Source organism: Aulonocara sp. 'chitande type north' Nkhata Bay, linkage group LG16, assembly GCF_057382095.1.
Source record: "Aulonocara sp. 'chitande type north' Nkhata Bay isolate Kocher_YH1m ecotype deep benthic linkage group LG16, A_spYH_male_GT1.1, whole genome shotgun sequence".
In the NCBI taxonomy this organism is placed as follows: Eukaryota; Metazoa; Chordata; class Actinopteri; order Cichliformes; family Cichlidae; genus Aulonocara; species Aulonocara sp. 'chitande type north' Nkhata Bay.
Genome location: NC_141359.1, coordinates 16,447,582 through 16,464,150, shown reverse-complemented (window position 1 = coordinate 16,464,150; position 16,569 = coordinate 16,447,582). Strand labels below are relative to the sequence as shown.

General features: G+C 40.0%; 1 protein-coding gene across 1 annotated transcript in view; it reads right to left on the bottom strand.

The window, feature by feature from the left end:
• LOC147311226 (axonemal central pair apparatus protein HYDIN-like) overlaps window positions 1-16,569 on the bottom strand; it is a 36,038-nt gene that overhangs the window by 11,030 nt on the left and 8,439 nt on the right. The window contains exons 10-51 of the mRNA XM_086266259.1: window positions 16,122-16,202; window positions 15,839-15,988; window positions 15,455-15,694; window positions 14,992-15,121; window positions 14,757-14,879; window positions 14,372-14,542; window positions 14,062-14,235; window positions 13,176-13,348; window positions 12,840-12,914; window positions 12,496-12,679; window positions 12,244-12,385; window positions 10,774-10,900; window positions 10,608-10,695; window positions 10,392-10,483; window positions 9,779-9,898; window positions 9,327-9,488; window positions 8,969-9,163; window positions 8,636-8,836; window positions 8,238-8,470; window positions 7,963-8,145; window positions 7,672-7,791; window positions 7,428-7,587; window positions 7,177-7,349; window positions 6,788-6,986; window positions 6,580-6,673; window positions 6,070-6,163; window positions 5,813-5,978; window positions 5,648-5,730; window positions 5,292-5,438; window positions 5,038-5,128; window positions 4,331-4,535; window positions 3,915-4,147; window positions 3,667-3,815; window positions 3,310-3,505; window positions 3,053-3,149; window positions 2,339-2,578; window positions 2,099-2,241; window positions 1,363-1,587; window positions 1,108-1,268; window positions 737-831; window positions 360-579; window positions 31-231 (exon numbers count right to left, since the gene is read on the bottom strand). Of these exons, the coding sequence (XP_086122385.1) occupies window positions 31-231; window positions 360-579; window positions 737-831; window positions 1,108-1,268; window positions 1,363-1,587; window positions 2,099-2,241; window positions 2,339-2,578; window positions 3,053-3,149; window positions 3,310-3,505; window positions 3,667-3,815; window positions 3,915-4,147; window positions 4,331-4,535; window positions 5,038-5,128; window positions 5,292-5,438; window positions 5,648-5,730; window positions 5,813-5,978; window positions 6,070-6,163; window positions 6,580-6,673; window positions 6,788-6,986; window positions 7,177-7,349; window positions 7,428-7,587; window positions 7,672-7,791; window positions 7,963-8,145; window positions 8,238-8,470; window positions 8,636-8,836; window positions 8,969-9,163; window positions 9,327-9,488; window positions 9,779-9,898; window positions 10,392-10,483; window positions 10,608-10,695; window positions 10,774-10,900; window positions 12,244-12,385; window positions 12,496-12,679; window positions 12,840-12,914; window positions 13,176-13,348; window positions 14,062-14,235; window positions 14,372-14,542; window positions 14,757-14,879; window positions 14,992-15,121; window positions 15,455-15,694; window positions 15,839-15,988; window positions 16,122-16,202 (6,536 nt within the window). The remainder of the gene's footprint in view (window positions 1-30; window positions 232-359; window positions 580-736; window positions 832-1,107; window positions 1,269-1,362; window positions 1,588-2,098; window positions 2,242-2,338; window positions 2,579-3,052; window positions 3,150-3,309; window positions 3,506-3,666; window positions 3,816-3,914; window positions 4,148-4,330; window positions 4,536-5,037; window positions 5,129-5,291; window positions 5,439-5,647; window positions 5,731-5,812; window positions 5,979-6,069; window positions 6,164-6,579; window positions 6,674-6,787; window positions 6,987-7,176; window positions 7,350-7,427; window positions 7,588-7,671; window positions 7,792-7,962; window positions 8,146-8,237; window positions 8,471-8,635; window positions 8,837-8,968; window positions 9,164-9,326; window positions 9,489-9,778; window positions 9,899-10,391; window positions 10,484-10,607; window positions 10,696-10,773; window positions 10,901-12,243; window positions 12,386-12,495; window positions 12,680-12,839; window positions 12,915-13,175; window positions 13,349-14,061; window positions 14,236-14,371; window positions 14,543-14,756; window positions 14,880-14,991; window positions 15,122-15,454; window positions 15,695-15,838; window positions 15,989-16,121; window positions 16,203-16,569) is intronic.

Below are 16,569 nucleotides of genomic sequence, written 5' to 3'. Positions count from 1 at the left end.
GATAGAAGTTCTAACCTTACTTGCTATTACCTTGTTGATGGTACAGACAAACCAATGGCATGAATCTCCAAAATTCTGGTGTTTGGGTCCAGGGGGCCACTGAATTCAGAGTTACGACGGTTCCCACTGATGTAGTCTGAATCTTCCAGGTCAAAGTGGAATTGGGGCAAAAGGCTGCGGCCACACACTGAGATACACGGGACCTGTTCCCCATCCTGCAAGTTCTGAATACTGGAAGAAAAGTGCATACTCACAAAAAGGAAAGAAAAGCATCCAAACCATTGACGCCATTTTCAAAAAACTTGAAGAAAATACCTAGTTAAACGTTTACCTGCATGGAAATGTTACACTTCCCTTACCTGCAAAACAGCTTTCCCTGAAAAGTGGACACCTGCAGGGGTAAAAAGCGAACAGTGAAGTTCTGCCTGGCACCCGGCTTCATGGTCCCTACGCTGGGTTCAATGCTGAAAGGAGGAAGCTCAGGGTTCAACATTAGAAGTGACAACAAGTTCGCCAGAGGACGGGCTTCAGTCAGCGATCCTGCTGATCTGCTGCCAGGTCGAGAAGTCGAGGTCCCCTCTGTTAAACACCACATGTAGACATTTACACAGAGTCAAGTCCAGGTTTTAAAGTATTCACGTGTAGGTACAGAAAGAAATAGCACTTATTTTCAGGATCAAATCCAACAATGACAAGTTGACCCAATAATATTGATGATATAATATTTCTGTCGTACCTTCTTGGTCACAGCTGACAATATTGCTGCTTGGATCCATGAGAACTTCCCAGGAGAATTCCACCTTCAAACTTCCCTCATTCACAACCTGCAGTCTACGTGCGTGTGTGCAGACAACAAAAAAAGTAACACTCAGAAATACTCAGAAAGAAAGACATATTTTTGAATTTACATTTATGGTGCCCACTGTTGAGCAATGTAATGTTAGATATACATCACATATAAGCCTTTAGTGGCTATCTTTTTGATCTTTAGTATTTTCATTTCTATCTGATGAATAAGAAACCCCAAATAATGTTTCACAAGAATACCATGTTATATATTATTAGGTTTGATGACTTGGAATATGTTGTACACAAAACCTGACTTACTGCTGCAGCCTGGTTTGGAAAAGCATGGTGTTCTCAAAGAGGATGATGTCTGTGCTGCAGCTTAACTTCACATAGTCGCAGACAGCACTGATGCGTAATTCAAGCTCCACCTGAGAGCCGTCGACCACAGAGCAGCAAGGCTCAGGATCTGTTCTTATCACCTGGATAAAAGAATGTGATTTATTAACTTGTCTCCTTATACAGCATTTGACACCACTTGTCTCTCTAACACAATAAGCTAGGGCCCACATGTACCTTGTCCTTTACAGCCTGTTTGGATGCATCTGAAGCTTTCTCTGAAGAACTCAGCCAGTGTACCATCTTGTGTCGGTCATCCCAGTCAGCTACCTCCTCTACAGGCTGCTGGAACTCCACCTGGCAAACTTTACATCTCATTTGCAGCTGAGACAGAGTCACTGCCTTGCTGGAGCTAAATGTGACAATCACTTCCTTAGAGCAACCAGCATGAAGGTGTCCCACCTGTAACAACAAGCAGCTAAATGTTTTCCTGAGCTGGCAGTAAAACAAGCAAGAGAAAATGTAAAATTACTACAATCAGTGTCTTAGGAAAGGAACTGCGTGTGTTCAGAAATAATGTCTATAGCTGTATTTACTATTTGTTGATGCTGGTTTGATTCAAGATTTTTTTTATTGTCATTGTCAGCACTACCTCAAATATTCAACGCAGAACGAAATTATGTTGCACAAGCTCACATAAAAACAAAAAAAACATCAATACAAAGTTTAAAAAAGAGCAAGTATAATAAATGAATGAATATAAAGTCATTGGTACATATTTAAAACCACAAATTATTTAATTATTGCACAAGAGAAATGCTGATTGCACTGAGGCATTATTTTGTTTCAAAAATAATGCCAAACTAACCAGCGACTTTTGACAATGCACATTTTATCACTGCTATGAAAAAGTATTTTTTGGCTCCACCATTTAACAGTTTTGACAGCCTCTGCCACTTTGTTGATATTTTACCTGTGGTGAAAAGCTGACATGAGGTCCACTAGGGGGCCACTCAAACCTCAGCACCTGGCTGCTGCTGTGGTTGGTCATAGTAAAACTTTCTTTGTATGGAACGTTTACATGGCAGTCACCAAAATCCAGCACCTCATAATTACCTATAAATGAGAAATTAGGTCTTTAATAAAAGACTCAAGCTTCTGTTGAACTAAATCACAAGATTAGGAGGTTTTGTAAAAAAATCTTATGCCATACCTTCTTTTTCATCTTCATGATCTATATCCTGCAACGACCTGCTGATGTGATCTAGAGAGACGATTGGCTGGTAAGCCTCTCCTGTTACTTCTATTGTAGTGTTGCTCTGCTGGTTGTCCTTCACTTGCAGTGACATTTTTTCCTTGACATTCAAGGGTTTATCAGAGCAGAAGCCAACCTCAATCTCCACTGGTTCATTACTCTTCAGCTTTAGGTTTACTCTGTGCACCGATTTGTGCTCTGTGGAGAAGGAAAAATGTCAGAAACCATTGAGGAGTGGGAAGTGTGAATGGTTTAAAGCCTCACCCACTAGTTTTCAGTGCATTTGTTAAACTAAAACAAGATCACACTTGACCTCAAAGAAAAGACAGGGTAAAACCGAGTCATGTCGGTTAGGATCTATAAATCATAAATTGGGACATAAATTGAATGGGAAGTTCTTGCAATAAGGTCACGTTGATGCTCATGGACTATAAAGAACTGCCAGCTAATGCGATGAATAGTTACAACAATATGTAAGACAGTACCCAGCAATGTTAAGATGGCCACTTAGGAGAGAAAGTCACACTACAGCCTTAAGAACTCAGACTTAGATTAAAGAAATGTCAGCTGTATTTTCAGAGTGCCGTGGTAAAACGAGCATTAAAACATTACAGTTAAAATTACAGTGCACTTTTCTGTAGGCGTTGTTTCACAAATACAAGTTTTATTTACCTGAAGCACGCTGTGTGGAGTCCACTGAGGCGTTAATGTTGTCAGACGCAGCTTTTAGGGTGAACACACCATGCTCATCCAGCATGTCAATCTGGACCTATACACATTTTCAGAAAACACATTCATTATTCATGAAATCCTACCTAGACTGTTTGTTATGTTTCTGAATGCATTGTAAATAATAATATTTATATTTTGGTATAATTTGGTTTTACTGAATTTAAAATGGATAAACAGACAAATTTCCTTCTTCTCACCTCAGCTGGAACATTTCCATTATTTAACAGCACCAGGGGTCGGATATGTCTGCGCCCTACTGGTACCCGTCTGAAGTGCAGCACTGGGCTTCCTTTACTGCTCCTCAGACCTGGACGTACCACACAAACACTGGGCAGAGTGCCTTGTCCCAAAAGGTCAAACTCCAGCACGCTGGTCTTAATTGTGGGTGTCACTCTTAATCCAGCAGAGAGAAGAGAGCAGGGTGGGAGAAGTCAGCAGCAGAAAACAACCGGTGCTGTTACTGTTATTATATACAGTAGTAACAGGGATTAAAAAAGGGATAGAAAAACTAAAGACAACACCGCAGTGGCATACACAGTCATTTGCTTCTTTACCTTCCACTTCCCTCCACCTTGGCCTCAAACACAACACTGTAATGCTGCATTGCCTGAGGTGTGAAGGTGACAACAGCAAACGCGTGCGAGAGGCTGGGAATGCTCAGTGTTGTCACAGGCAAGTCAAAGACCTCAATGTGTCGGGATGACTGTAAAACATACATATTTTAGACTCAAACTTCTACCTACATTATGATAGACAGAAACAGTCCGATATACATTTATCCTTGTGACTTTAAACACTTCACCTTAGGCCCAGCACTTCTGATGGCCAAGCTGAGCATGCAGGGGACCTTGCTGCTGTTGGTGAGTTTGAAGCGAGCTCGGCTGGTTTGACCCACCAGGATTTTGTTGAAGATAAACTTATTTTCATCCAGCACAAAAATCCCTTTAGCATTGCAAAACTGCTCTGAAGAAAGCTGGCTACTGCTGCAGCACAGATGGTGTTCCTCAAAGATGGAGGCCATATCCAATACTATGCCTAGAAACCAAAAAAAAAGAGCTAGATATAATATGATTTAAGTCAAAGAACGGCTAGCAGTAAGTTTAGAACAGAATTTGATCTTTGATCAAAAATCTTTTTAACATGCCTTTGGTAATTTCAGGACTGTAGAGCTGAGCCTGACCAGCTTTACTGATCAAAAAAGAATCATGCAGCTCTCACCTGGCTTGCAGACTTCAGCCAGCAGTGTGTAGGGTATGCCATCAGGATGGTCTGAGGGGTCACGCCCAATGATGTCAATGTGCAGACCCTGGCTCCACCTGCCCAGCTGTTCAGCTGCACAGTCCACTGTCACCAGCTGCTGAGACCCTGGCTGTAGGCTCCCAATGCAGGGAGACACTGAGAACATACCCACGCTGAGGCGATTCTGGAAGAATTCAGGAAAATCAGAAGAAGCAAGGAGAGGTGATGAGAATACTGAAAGGAGTACTTACAAAAAGAAATCAAATTTAATGTCAAAGAGCAGAATTTAGTTTATTTTGCTTTACAAACTATTAAGCATAAAAATCAAAGACACTAAATTATACACAATTTTATTTCATGACCATCATCACCGTTTTTTGTATTGCTTCCCTGTTAAAATTAAGGGGTTTTATCGTGTTTCTTATTAATTCACTTTATAGACCTTTTCAGTGTCTATGTTGTCTGTTTTACTTTTGTAAATCCATAACAACTCAAAGGAACTGAAAGAAAAAATGTCAGGACTGTTTTGTGATTATTCATGTGTAATTATTAGCTTGACTAATCTCAAAATAAACAGAAAATGTAACTCTAAGAAAATTAATGAAGAGTCCAATGACTGTAAAACCACAAACAGGACCATCTATCAGGCACTGTCACTGGTGTGAAATTCACCAGTGTTCTCTCACCTGAAGAAAACTCTGAAAGGATTCTGGTGGTATTTTGGCAGCATTGGGCCTCCCTGAAAGGGTCTCTCTTGATATAGTCTTACCTGGACCCCTGAGACCAGAATGTAAAGTGAAAAAAAATACACAATTTATTAACAATAAATGTTACAAAATTTTGTTTTGTGAAAACTAAAACTAAAAATGGTGGAGCAAATAAAATATCTTTAAAATAACATGTGCTGGATGTGTTGTTTTTGTGTGTTCTGTTGGCCTACCCTGTCCTCACGGGATCTGTGATCATGCGGCAGATGGTGAAAGAGGCCTCAAAGACCCCATTGTTTTCGATGGTGAAGCTTTGGCTTTTCTTGTTGCCATAGATCAGAGGACCAAAGTTCAAGTCGGATGAAGGTGTGATCTTGTACCTGAAGAGAGACGAACATAAAACACCAAAAACAAAAAAACAACTGCTAAGCTGCTTCATATGAGCAAAATAAGAGGCTGGAAATGAGATGAAAGAAACACAGTTTTTCAAATTCTATACTATAATACGATAATACAATAATGTTTCTGCACTATTAATAAATAATATATTAATAGTGCAGAATTAGTGAGAGCGTGAATCGGCCTTCACCTGGTGAAAACAGATCGGGCTGAAACCCTGATCGCCACGATAGCTACAGTTTCTCCTCCTGTCCCAATGCTCGGTTCAATCACCTGCAAAAGATTAGCTCACTCAGTGTCAGCTATCAATTATTTAAATCTTTTAAATAAAGTTTTTACTTTTTATGGATCGAACCTGGCAAGGCAGGATAGGTTGGTCTTTAATGAACACTTCCACATCAGGTTTGAAGAGGATGTTCACTGTTGCGGGCTTGTTGGGCATCAGACTACCACACTGAGGAGACACTTTGAAAATGGAGTTTAGGTCTGGCTGCACTGGGTCTGTCTGCTCAACATTAAACCTTGTGATAAGAGAACAATAAAATTAAATGACCGTTCCATGAAAACCTTTATATGAATAAAATATTGCAAAAACTATCAGTTTAAACTCACTTGTAAGATACTTCATATTTTCCTTGGTTTTTCAATCTGAGTGACAGTCTGACATCCTCAAAGACTCTGATGGTTCCAAAATTAAGACAGCCATCTGACATAGAAACATGAGCATGTAGTACATTATTGGTGGTTATTATATCCTGCCACCCACTCAGTCAGTCATTTTGCAGTGCTATCTGTTAATGGTCCTTAGCTGCGTTAGATGCCAGTTCTCTGTGACAAAAATATTTCCTCATGATAAAAAGGCAGCTCTACTTAATTTTCATTATTTAAGGAAATATAAATGTATATAACAATGTCTGTATGATGGATTTTCAGTTACTGTAACATCCTTGTTACATTTTTTCAACTTAAATATCATTTTTATGTGACTCCTCCTTTTGCATAAAATGTGGAGAATGGAAGTGCAGGTTCAAAATGGTCAAAATCGGATTGTTTACTGCATTTAAATCAATAAAAGGCCCACATTCACTTTCACATTTAAACGAAAAGCTGTTTCATTTGTACCTGGACTGATTTCCAGGTCCACGTCATAGGCTTCGGCAGTAACCTGAATATTTTCAGTGTATACAACACCTAGGATTTTCTCCACATCGGCTACCTGGAAAAAAACCCACATGATGCACTTCTGTGTGTATAACATGTCTATAATATATTCATTTATTTCATGTTATTTATTAACTACAGCATGAGTACTGCTCTGGTTGTACTCTACCTCCAGACGCAAGATTCTCTTAATATTGAGTGGCCTTCGGGCTCTGAAGCGCAAGCTCAAAGGGAAAGAAGAGTTAGGTGAGATGATGCCCTGATCTTGTGGCACAGTGAACTCATCACCCAACTCTTCCACACCCTGCAATCTCCAGGACACTGGCAGAGCTGTCTTATTATACATCATAATGCTGCGGCTGTCCCTCCTGGGCAGGATAAAAAAGGTTGGGTGAAGAGAGAGAAATCCCAAATTATCCACTGTGGCATATTTTATCATTGAAGCTCCTTTCTTTTGAGAAAATTCTTCATGGTTTTTTTTTTCAAATTCACTTTTGAATCTGTAAACTGAGCAATAGTTATCCGTGTTCCCTGAATTACTGCGGTATATGTTGGTACCTGTGCAGCAAAATCCTGTCAAAGTGCAAATGCTTGCTTTCCAACTCCAACTCTGGCCGAACGCCCCAGCACGAAAGCTCAATGACCACAAGCTCAGGATTGTCTTTGATCTGGCAAATCAAGCCGTCCTTCATTTGTCCTACTTTTGTTGGGTACGACCAAAGCGTCAACTCCTTGTAGGGTGGAAAAGTATTTAAATGTAAGTAGAGAAAGTAGAGTAAAATTATCAGACAGCATTAGTGCTATTCTACCTGTTTCTGGTTCGGTTTGAGGGTCATGGCTGGGGGGTCCAACAGATATGTGGTGGCCTGCGTATCATGCTTGAAACTGAATTGGACCTCAGCCTCCAGACATGAGTTATTGTGAATCACCAGCTTCTCTGAGTTCTCGGGGTACCTGTTTTCCTTGTATCTAGAAAACACACACGTGAATCTGTAAATACAAAGAAAGCCACAACCACATGAAACCATTTATAGCCATCGTTCTGCCTCTCACCTGTCTCTGGTCTTGCCACAGAGCAAAGGTCCAAACTCAAAGTATCCAGGTTTAATTACATAGGTCTTCAGAAGCCCCTCTTTAGTTTGAGTGACTTTCTTACTGTGGGGAAACACAGTCCTGTGGAAATCACACACAAAAAGTCAGACTATTAAAAAGCTTCAAACTTAATTCATCTGTGAAAAATAGATCTAGATTTTTACAAAGTGAGGCAGAACACAACACGCCAACTACAACCTCCCCGTTTGCAGTTATTTCACTACATTAGTTCATCACACTACGCAGACTGACATGTAATCACTGCTGATGGAAGGATAAGTAGAAACTCCTCTGCAGATGAGCTGGTTGAGTCTCCGGGTCCCGACTATCTCAAAGTTGAAGGTATGTTTAAAAGTTCCTGGTGACTCTGAGTAGAACCAGATCTTGAGTACCACCTCACCGCCAGCTGGCACAACCCAGCGAAATGCTGTCAGACTAAATGCATACAAGCACACATTCAGACAAGCAGCACCAACAACAAATTAAAAAACACTAATGAACATTAGTGATTCTGCAGTACGTCTTACATATGGCTGCGTTTTTGTTCCAAGCTTGCTTGATGTTCTTCCTGGTCAGTGTCCTCGGGGTGGAAGGAGGCATGCGAACGTGACCCGAGACGCTCTGGTCCCTGTGCTTTTGTTTTGGCGGAAGTCTGTTTCTTGCTCCTGTGAATCTCTCGGCCCGTTTTATCCTTGTCCTTCGCCACTGTGCTGTCCTTAATGGTGGCCTTGCCATGACCTTTAGAGCCTGTTGCCTCTTCCTTTACAAAAACAGCAGACAAACAGTGTTCTGACTTAAAAACCTAAAATTTCATGCTTTTAACACCAAAATAAGCTTGTGTGGGTTAAATGGACATGAGGTCCATGTTGCTTGTGTTTCAGATTTTGCCTCAAATTAAGAATGATTTTTTTTGTTTAGACATTACCGATAACTTTAAAACGGATGCTTGCAGCTCGTCCTCTTTCTTGTCCTTGTCCTTTTCATCCAGCCCTGAAGGAACCAGGAAGGTGAAACAGGTCTGTTCTAGTTTAGCTTGCTCTCGTTTTTTGGGAAAAGGAACGACAGAGAAGGTGACAGAAGGAGGGATTGGAGGGCCACTAGGACCTATCCCTAAATCATCCAACACCTAATGAGACCAAAGCAGAAAAGAAAATAGATTAGGAATTCATCTTAAACTTATGAAAGAATAATTTCATTTTCAACAGAAACATAATTAATAATTTTATAAAAATGAAAGATCTGTGAAATGATGCTATACCTCATCTAGGGCAGGCAAAGAGCTGCTTATGATGCTCATGTAGTCTTTTTCTGTTACATTTAACACAATATATGGAATGTCCAGAGGAGATGCCTTGTCGTCTGCCTTCTCTGCTTCTGACAGTCCTGCTATTTGACTGTGCAAAGGTGATATGAGCTTGTTACTGACTCTCCTGCTCTTCTTATCAGCAGAGGACTGTGTAGATGGAAAAAATATTTTGGATTCAAACAAGGATAAAGAATTATAGCACACCTTTCCAATTTTCCAAGCAGTCTTACATTTAAGTTAAAAAAAAAAAAGGAGGGATTGGAGGGCCACCTGGTGGAGGACCACCAGGTGTGTTGGCCAGCTAACACACCTGCTTCTCTGTTGTAACTTCAGCTGACCCTAAAGCATCTTCAGTGGGGAGTGGGACCAACAACAATCCCCGGCGCCGGTCCCAATGCTGCAGGATATGCTCCACCAGGGCTTGGCTCTCCTCGTATTGACAGAACTTAGACTGCAGGTTCTCCACCCGGGACTGAATGGGGGTATGGTGAGCAATGGAGAATGAAGGAATGGTGGCACTTGAATGGTTAGTAGGCAATGATGTGAGTCTGTTAACCTCTAATGTAGAACATAATGTGCACCAGAACAGGTTAGGTTTACAGCATAAGTTACCAAGGTGAGTACGAAGCATCTGAATGAGAAGTATGGAAACCCAGGATTGGACCCAAAGTTACTTGGACTAAATCCTGCTTTGTAATACAGGCCTCAGATTTTATGTTATTGACTTAACAAAGAGCCCTTAAATGGCATATTTGTACAAACCTTCCCAGCAGGTAAGCCCTGTCTTCTTGCTCTGTCTTTTTGATTCCTCTCCCCTGCTTGTTTTCCATCTTTCAACTCTTTTTCTTCTCCTGCACTCTTCACATTTACAGTTTCTGTATTCTGGCAACAAACATGATTCATGTTGGATATAAAAGCAAAATTAAATACTTTAATGTAATTAGATCCTGTGCAGAATGCAAGACACTGGATTGCAGAGTAAATCATTAATTCTTCATTGAGTGGTTTTAAAAACTAAAGTAAGAGAAGCTGAAGATTTCACAGCACACATAGTAACAGATAGGCCTACAAGAAGTACTTTTGTTTCTTGAATCCCTTTTTTCTCAAATGAAAATCAAGTAAGTATTCAAAACATACTTGAAAAAAATCAGACATGTTGTTAAAATAGTAAGATTTATTATTTATTATTCCATCATTCCTCATATCTGATTTGTTGTATAACATTACACAATCTTATGAAATAATGTATCCCAAACATGCAGTATAAAAACTCCAGTAAGTTACAAAGTAGGTAATTAGTCTGCTATACATATCTACCATTTTAAATAATGCACTGGGGTTGAGTGTGTTGACATCGTTGCTAAGCTTAATTTACCTTGTCTATCTCCAGTGTGTCTGTGGGTTGAGGAGAACCTGTGGTTCCTTCTGTCTGCTTCTGTGGATCATCGGCCTCTTTGCTATGATGCTCTGTAGGAATAATGACCAGACGTCACTCAGTAACTGATTATGCTGCACTCTATAAACCGTTTCATTTTTTACTCTATATTACATTTTATAAAATATTACATGTTTTTTTTACACTTGTCTGCACCTTCATTTAGATGACATTGCTCTCTTGTGTCCCCTAATTGCTCTTTGGAGTCGTTAACAGAAGACGCCCTTAGCACATTCAATGTTGACTACAGAGGAAAGGGGAGAAATTAATTCAGTGCTCTAATTTTTCTCTGTATTTGCTGGTCTTCAGACTGGATACAGACCTGCTTTACCCCCAGCAAGCTCTTCTTCCTTGATGGTTCTTTAATGTCCTTCTTTCCACCCACCTCTTTTAACCTTTGGTTCTCTTCCTGTTGCCTCTTTTCTTCTAGCTCTTTCGCCATCTGCTCCCTTACACACAAGTGAATTGTTTTTAGTTACCTTCATTTGAACTTGAATATATTCCTGGTATTTGAGTGAAACTGTGCATGCTCAGCATAAATAAAACTGTGCACAATATTCCTGGATGTAGAAGGAAGCAAGAAGTAGTTTCAAGTCTCTATATTTATGATCCCTATGAGGGCTTTTATTACATGGTAGATATAGTAAATCTAAGTCTATAACTGGTTTAAGAAGAAAATGAATGACATCAAATACCTCAAAATGTGGTTATAGTGGCTTATGCCATATTCTAAACCATTATTGATATAAATGTTAAAGCACATATTATGTATTTATTATTTATTATTGTTTGTATTATTTGAATATGCCATTTTGATTAAAAATTCACCTTTCAGACGAATGTTAAAAACTGGAAGTGTTCACTGCAGAACTTAATCAGTCCAATGTGCTATTTTTCATAATTTGTGTTTATATTTTCTTTTTCTTCTTAACAACTTAAATATGAAATTTAATTTAATCATCTGTATTCCATGGATTAACCACTCTGTACCTCCCTTATCATTTATGATGACTTTATTAGGCATGTAATGCTATCACTGGGTTGGGCTCCCTTTTGCTTTCAGAAGTGCCTAAACTCTTCATAACATAGTAAACAAGGATTCGGGGACATTCGTCAGAGATCCTGGTCCATACTGACATGACAGATTTAAACAGTTGCTTCAGATTTGTCAGCTGCATATCTGATTCGGCTTTCACTCCAAAGCTGCTATATTGGATAGAGACTGTGTGACTAGCAAAGTTATTTGAGTAAAATGAAATGAATTTCATGGAGACCATCAAGAAACCAGTTTGAGACGCTCTATGATCTGTGACATGGTGTGTTATCCTGCTGGAAACAGCCCTCAGCAGATGTGGTCACTGTGGTCATAAAGGGATGGACATGGACAGCTACAGCAATCAGAAAGGCGTGTGTGTGCGTGGTGTTTAAACAATGCTCAGCTGGTACTTAGGGAACAAGAGAAAATACCCCTGATACCATTACACCACCGTCAGCCTGAACTCTTGATACAAGGCAGGACGGACCCGATTTTTCTACATACCTTGGGTTGTAATAAGTGGTTATCTGAATTATTGTTGCCTTCCTATCAGCTTGAAGCAGTTTGGACATTCTCCTCTGACCTCTGGCATCAACAAGGCATTTTCACCCAGAGAACTGAGCCTCACTAGGCATGTTGATCATACCATTGATGACTGTGTCCATTTCATCAAGCTAAAACATCAGTTTTGACTTTGTGCAGTTTGGTAAAACTAGAAATTAAAACCTCACTGAAAAAAATAAATATTGTCAATACCTGAACTTCTGCTGTCGGAATTCCTCTCTGTGTTTTTTGTTAATGCGCTCCTTCACCTCCTGTGGCAGAGCATTATACTCCTCCTCATCCATGTCCTGCAGCCATTGTTCCTCCTTGGCAGCTTTCTCCTTCTGCAGAGCCTCTGAAACACACACACACACAGTTTTGGTCATTTATCTAATTCAATACATAAACGTGACAACTATAAGTTCTGTTCACAGGTATAAGAATTTCTGTCTGTAAATGTTTTACCTTCAGCTTCGCTTTGAGCTCTTTCCCGTGCCTTCAGGGCTGTATAAGAGTCAGATAAGTTGACCAAATAGATGTGTTTGCGGTTACTTAAGGCCTTGAGAACAACCTGCAGAGTGCTCGCTGGAACCCGAGTGTACGCTGAGTCCAGGCCATCAATCACTATTCCACGATAACAATCGCTTAACTGTAATCACAACGTAAGCACCAACATTAGAGAGAATTACAAAATAAATAGAGAAACATGAGAGAAAACATTCCTTATTTGTGCCAATTTATTGCACAGCACTGGCTAAGAGTTATTCAGTTTGCACTTTTCTGTATATACACACCATGTAATACCTCACCTGAAATCTTTCTGCTAGGATATCAACCAGTAAATGTTCAGGCAACAGACTCCTCAGTGTGGTCACATCTCCTCCCTGAAGCAAAATCACACTAAATAAATTGGTTTTCTATGAGTAACAATTACTCTGTATTCACAGTTTATACAATAGTTTTGTATAGAGGTGTAAAGGAAATGAAATTTAAATGAATTATTTAACTGCAAAGCAAGGACCAGACCACCAATTCATAGAGAAAAGAAATACATTAAAACAGAAAGAAAAAGTAAAAACAAACAAAATAAAGTCCTGTGAAAAGCTCAAAGACAACAGATACGGAGATACTTCGAGAAAATGTACCAGACAATGGACAATGTGTTGATTTTCAGTCATCAGGGGAGCCTTGGAGTCATTTTCACTACTGTTGTCCTCACAGTTGTTGGCTGTATTTTGTATAAAAGGCGATGAATCTGGATCGGAGGCTTCAAGAGGTGCTGTGGGTCCTGATCCAGACGTTTCCTCAATGACCAGACCTGGTAGCAGGTGGGTAATTTTTAGTTACTCTTCTGCTATGGTATCCAGCCTTACTGTAAAAGATCTGAAATATCTCTAAGGATGGGGGTAAGCTTCATTTAATTTACGGCAGAGGATACAGTAAGTGTAGGTTCTAATGGTTTAGTCCCAAGGAAATTTTCATTTTTAGACCATTTTCTAAATTCTGATGAGTTTTTATACTGCCGTGTACATTTTCTTCATCACTTTGTAGTACAACTATTAATATGTGTTTAGCTAAATGAAAAAACAAACAAAACAGTTTAATAAAAACCAACAATCTCATATAGAGAAGGTTTACTCTTCTGTCCTCTTTGTGTTTGCCTGGTTGCAGATGTGAGAGTCAGGCTATAAAGAGTTGGTATTGCTGCCTGATATCAGGCTATTTTTTGTGTCTTTTGTTTTGACCTGTTCACACCAACGATAAATTCATAATTTAATTTCAGTTTTCTAACCATATTAAAACCTTTCTGATTTTAAAACATGTATCTGTGTTTTGGGACGGTTTTTAAAGATGATGCTTTTTTCAGACCATGCAATAAACTGGCAATCTGCCCAGGTCGCACCCTCTTTTCCTTTGACAGCTGAATCACGCTGCAGCCCAGCTCTTAACCATTTACTTAAAACTGAAAATGACCAGTTAAAGGTGTTACTCATTTTTCCATCACAAGCTGCTTTCTAGCTTCCAGCTTACCAGCTTCCTTAGCATTTTTCTGAGCATGCTCTGTAGCAGCAAAGTCAAAGAGTTGTCTTGCTGTCAGGCTAACCGGTGAAGTGCCATTTAAAAGCATATCTGTAACCACATCATCAACACAGAGGCACGCTGCTCCATACCGAAGTGCCAGAGCAGCTGCTCTGCTGCTCTTATCTGAAAAAAAAAGAGACACACACATATACACACACACACACACCTTTTATATCAAGTTAACTGACTCCAGCAGGGGATGATTGTTTTATACACTATCGTCATTTAAATTCTTTCATTGCAGAATGTGTTTTTAAACCTGTCAGTGGGGCTCCATATACGATAATAGCAATGCCTCTGCAGTTGCGTCCAATCAGAGCCTCAGGTGACAGGTCAACACCCATATGTCGGGCAACTGCTCTGCAGATAGGGGTCATCTCGAACTGTCTTAGACTCTCGCTGCTTGCCAATCTGGTCAATTCTGAGAAAACTGAATTTGAATTTAAATGTTAATTTTATAAGCAAAATAATGTTTGCAAAGAAAATTACACAAGTCTGAAAATTGATGGCATTTTTTTATGAACTGCTAGATGAGAAGTGAAACATCTTAAAGGACATTACAAAGAAGTCCTGTTGCTTTCAACTCAAGGTGATCATAGCCTGGATGACTGAGAACCAACAAAGAAGAAACTTGCTGTACTTACACATTTCAGGTGGTTTCACACCTGTAGTTCTAATTTCTGGGTGGTCTTCATCTAGTTTAGGCTTATTTTTTCCTCCCTGTGTGTCTTCATTTTGATCGTCATGACCCGTACCTGCCTTCAGCTCTGGGGCACACAGATCGATTAAAAGTGACATTATGACAGACATTAAAACAAATATGTGCTGACATAACTGTGTGTATATTATCAATAGCTGCTTAGGTATCTTTAAAGATACCTTCGTCTTTCATCTTGGAGCAATACTCCTTGTAATAGTCCAGCAGTTCTGAGGGAAGCCCTTCTCCCGGGACACGTGGAGGAAGTAGTAACACACTGTTGTCTTTATAATCCTGCATCAAACGCAGAATCTGCATGTGACCATGAGAAGAGAGGGCAGTTAAAAACCCAGAAAAAAATGTCTTATTAGAGACACCACATAATGCAAAAGACAAAAACAGATAATTTAATTCAGGAAAGCTGTGTGAGGATTAACTGTAGTGAAAAAATTGCATTGCACAGTATTTCTACTTTGTCTCTTTCTCTGATGCCTTTTTAATCATGCCATATTTTACCAATGAAAGGAAATCACATAATCTCTTCATATTACTACACCACTTGTAGCCTTGCCTTTAAAAATCATGCACTTCATTTTAAAGTAAATTTGCAACAATATTTCTGAAACTTTAGGAAAAAAGTGCTACCTCTTCTTCCTGGAGATACTGTGTGTCAAACTCCAGGGAGTAAAACTCAATGGGGAAAGAACAGGGGTTTTTCACTGTAACCTCAGCTTCAACATCAGTGCTGGCAGGGAGACAAGGGCCCAGCTCGAGTACCGAAGGGCAGAACTCGAGATGTGGATCCTCACCCTGACCCTGAGCTGTGATGAACACCTCCTGGGTGCTGTCAGCGACTCGCACCACTAGCCGTCTGTTGTAAGGACACTGAAAGACAAATAGAGCAAAACAGTAGGTCTTTTGTCATATTTTATATCACGTTCTCTTGCTACTTTTTCATGATTAAGCAGTATGATGTTATGCTACTAATTATATCTAACAGTTATTGTTCTAATATTAAAAGCAGTTCACCCCATCAGCAGGCTTGAACTTTATGTGGACATTGACCCGTTCACCAGGGGACAGCACACCAGAGGAGGGAAACATCTCAAACACCACTGGAGGTGGACGCTGCTCCTGCAAGGCTTTTTTACGCTTGTAGAGGGGCAGGAACTTATCGATCTGAGTGAGAACAAGAACAAATGCAGGCATCACATTTATTGTATTTCTCTCTATCTGATATCTTTCTTGGCACGACACAGATGGCCTGTGGATTCCATTTTTTATATTATCCACAAAATAACAACAGTCATACCTTTTTAAAAGGCTTAACCTCCTCAGCTATGCTCCAGTGACACGGCACAGACTCATGGTTCAGCAGCTGTATTGTCTTCATCTGTTGGGTTATAAAGAAATTCTTACATTTTGCACAACAATATGTCATTAAATATAATGACATCGCATTACTGCAAGTTAAAACTGGTTTGTCTGCGTCTCTTTATGTCTGTCTCCATGTTGGTTGAGTGTGGAGTAAGTGCATATGAGAGCATGAGGGTGGGAATGGATGTTTGTGTCTGTGTCAATATGTCAGGTTGGGTATCAGACGCCACCTCTCTGGGGACATCTCAGGCCCTCCAAGGTTTGGAGGCCTATCTCCCCCCACCACCACTTCCCCTGCCAATGGCGGACTCGCTCAGACACCGGTGCGTTGGTGGTTCTTTGTGTCTGGGGATGGCGTCCGGGTACACACCGGCTCACTCCTT